The sequence below is a fragment of the Brassica oleracea genome, chromosome C3, assembly GCF_000695525.1.
Source record: "Brassica oleracea var. oleracea cultivar TO1000 chromosome C3, BOL, whole genome shotgun sequence".
NCBI classification, from domain to species: domain Eukaryota; kingdom Viridiplantae; phylum Streptophyta; class Magnoliopsida; order Brassicales; family Brassicaceae; genus Brassica; species Brassica oleracea.
The window spans coordinates 46,981,017-46,984,210 of NC_027750.1; the positions used below are offsets into that span (position 1 = coordinate 46,981,017).

Consider the following 3,194-nt stretch of genomic DNA (forward strand, 5'->3'; position numbering starts at 1 on the left):
GTTCAGATCAGTCGAAGTTCTGCTCGATACTCCGCCGAGAAGTCCGAAGAACTGTCCAGGAGCTAAAGGAGGTTCTGTCCAGATCAGTCTGTCGAGGCCTGTCAGTTTCTTCATGGTGAAGCCGAGGTTCTGTCCAAGTCGAGATCAGTCCAGTACAGTCCAGTATAGTCTAGTCAAGACGTTCATCTTGGGTTTTGGCTAAGTGAGGAGACCCAAGTGACTTAGATCAATAACAACTGCAGGATGGTATGTTATATGGAAAGGTTGGAGGAATGGCTGCCAAAGGAGTTGAAAGAAGTGAAGAAAGATCGGGTTTTTGCTCAGATTTGTAAGTTGTACGAGAATGGTTTGGGTTACTCGGCGAGAGTGATACACAGCTTCTTGTGTAGGGAGCTGGTGACTTACAAAAACCATGAGCTATGGTTTGCTTTTGCGAGGAGACCACTCCGATTTTCTTTGGTAGAATACCGGGCTTTAGTGCGATACTAGTCTATCACGTAAGGAGTTGGTTGACTTCGAAGATGATGGTGGTTTCTGGAGCACAGTGGTGAGGAGAAAAGAGGGAGTAACTATGTTGGACTTGTGGAAGAATCACCATGAATCTGTTAAGAAGTGGAGTAATGTTGATCGAATAAGAAAGGTGTATATGTGCATCATTGTTACTATGGTTTGCGCGAGAGATGAGAAGGCTAATATCCCCTTCAAGTATATCAAGTTGGTCATGGATCTTGATAATGTTCGAAAGTATACCTGGGGAGTTGCTTCTTTTGACCTTCTCTGCGAGTCAATAGCTAAAACACGTTACAAACTGAAGGAGAAGACTACTAGTTACGTGTTAGATGGCCTCTCCTACGCCTTGCAGATTTGGGCAATGGAAGCAGTACCAAAGATTGGAAAGCTCTGTGGAAAAAACATGGACAAGGTTTTGTGAACGGTTCTAAATGCGTAAACTGGATGGGAGCTGCAAAGATTTCATACGGGAATTTCAATAGGTTGGAGAACATCTTTACATCCGAGGTAAATATTTCAATTTAAGACTGCATCCGGTTTTAATGAGTGTTTAAATCTAATATTGTTTACCTTTTATGTGTAGGATGACATCTATCCATACATCTCGTGGAATGGGAATTATGAAGTGGTTGAAAATGCTGCTTTTCATAGAGCTGATGAGGTGGGGGATGATAGAATCAAGGTTCTCATGAGGATGATATGTACTAAGCATCACTTCAGTGACCATATTTGGGAGTTCGAAGAGACACCAGAGATTTTTTGGGGGCTTCATGACAAACAAGGAGAGGATGATGAAGTAGCTGAGAATGATGAATCAGCTCAGAATGATGAAGAAGCTCCCAAGAATGATGAAGAAGATGGGAGTGATGAAGAATTTGGAACTCCAAGAGGATCAGCGAACAGAGGCTCCAGAGCTAGAAGGGAAAGAAGAGGCTCCCGGATAGTTGAATGGAAAAAGGAAGCAAAAGGTTCTCTCTTCTAGACCACAACAGGCGTCCTTTAATGAAGATATGAAGAGCTTTGTGGCGCAGTTGCCCAGCTACGTAAACAGATGGGTGAAAGATTTGAGAAAATGCAGTCTGAGCTTAAAGGTTCACTAAAGGATGCAAGCGTTGAAGTTGACGATTTAGAGCCATCGAAGAGCGAGCCATCGCCTAGCAAGCCATCGCCGAGCAAGCCATCGTCGAGCAAGCCACCACCGAGCATTCCATCTCTAAGGAGGTCCAAACGCTGGGTAAAGAACCCCTAGTCTTTACCACTCTCCTCAATGTTGTTTTGACTTGTTTAGTTTGCATGTATGTTTGTGTTAATTTCATCTATGTATCGGCGTGAAGTGTTATGTGTTTTATTTAGTCTCATTTTGGAAGTGTGGTTTGTTATGTGAACTTTGAATAAGATATGCATGGAATGGATGTTATTGTATCATTTTTTTATGTATTGCTTCTGTATTTTTAAATTAACAGGATGTGAATTTGAGTTAAGCAGATTATATCGACGAGGACATAGGTACCCAAGGCCTTGAAGGACTTTCTCAGTCCTCGTATGTACCCGACTTTGATCCATCGTAGACCAATAAGGACAACACTACGTGATTGGTGGACTCCAATGATTACTGTCCGAAAACTACCAAAAGTTGAACCAATGGAAGAAACTGCAGCTCCATCACCGACAAAGTGGGAGAGATGGTGTAAAGGACCAAGCAAGAAACTTGAGCTTAGTGATTCACCAATGGCTGACGATGGTTCTCCGCAGTCGTTATTGTATTACTTTAATGAAGAATCATGGAATAGATTCACGCAATGGGCTTTGAATCCAACACCTTTAAGGATTGGTCCTATAGTCTTTAATTTGACAGTTGCTCAGAGGATAGTAACTCGTGGGAATTGGCTGGGAAATGAGGTATAGATTTCTAATACAATTTCAATGGTCGTATGTTCTTAACATATCTTTGATTGTGCATTGGTCCTTGTGAATATTCAGGAAATGGATGTGATGATGTATATGTGGCGAGAGAACACAACTTTGAGGCGTTGGAATAGAAAACGTGTTGCTTTCATGAGCGCCCTTTTTGCCTCCAGCTCGAGAATGCATACCGCAAATTTTCTCCTAACAAAAAAGCCTACGAATTGCCCGATCTTTTTCTTGCTTACGGCAGAGGAGAGCTTCCGTCTCATGGCCGAACTGACAAAGTATGGGGTGTCGATATTGATCGTCTATACTTTCCTCCGTTTGTAAATCGTAAGAGTCATTGCTTCTTATACACATCTCCATTTATGTATCTGTTTTTACAAATTTAGTAATGTCATACACAGGTAATCACTGGATTTCTCTCTGTGTCAACATCATTGAAAAGAAAGTGGAAGTCCAGATTGCCAACGGGGAAGGAATAGGCAATACGTAGAGAAGTTTGCTGCTATTATTCCTAGGATAGTGAAGGCCGTTGCGCCACCTGATAACAAGAAGCAACTACTGCTCTCACCATATTCTATCATAGATGTATCTATGAAGTCCAGATTGAACAAGTCTTGTGCTGATTGTGGGGTATACGCACTGAAACACTTGGAGTGTTTGTTGCTTGGTCTCGACCTCAGTTTAGTGGATGATGAAATCATTCATGGTTGCCGCCAGAAGATTGCTCTGGATATAAGGGAGGCTGCACATGATCCCATGTTAATTCAGCTTAT

General features: G+C 42.1%; 1 protein-coding gene across 1 annotated transcript; it reads left to right on the top strand.

Annotated features, from left to right (window-relative positions):
- The first annotated feature begins 243 nt into the window (after window positions 1-243).
- LOC106330755 lies at window positions 244-1,759 on the top strand. The gene is made up of 4 exons (XM_013769176.1): window positions 244-422; window positions 490-922; window positions 1,094-1,478; window positions 1,542-1,759. Exons 1-4 carry the CDS (start codon window positions 244-246, stop codon window positions 1,757-1,759), a joined length of 1,215 nt encoding a protein of 404 aa, XP_013624630.1.
- Window positions 1,760-3,194: the final 1,435 nt, after the last annotated feature.

Bases quoted from the DNA above. Each gene is read 5' to 3' on its own strand.
- LOC106330755 (XM_013769176.1), top strand. From the start codon at position 244: ATGGTATGTTATATGGAAAGGTTGGAGGAATGGCTGCCAAAGGAGTTG. The intron at 423-489 runs GTTTGCTTTTGC...GTGCGATACTAG, and splicing joins TACAAAAACCATGAGCTATG to TCTATCACGTAAGGAGTTGG. The intron at 923-1,093 runs GTTTTGTGAACG...TTTTATGTGTAG, and splicing joins GTGGAAAAAACATGGACAAG to GATGACATCTATCCATACAT.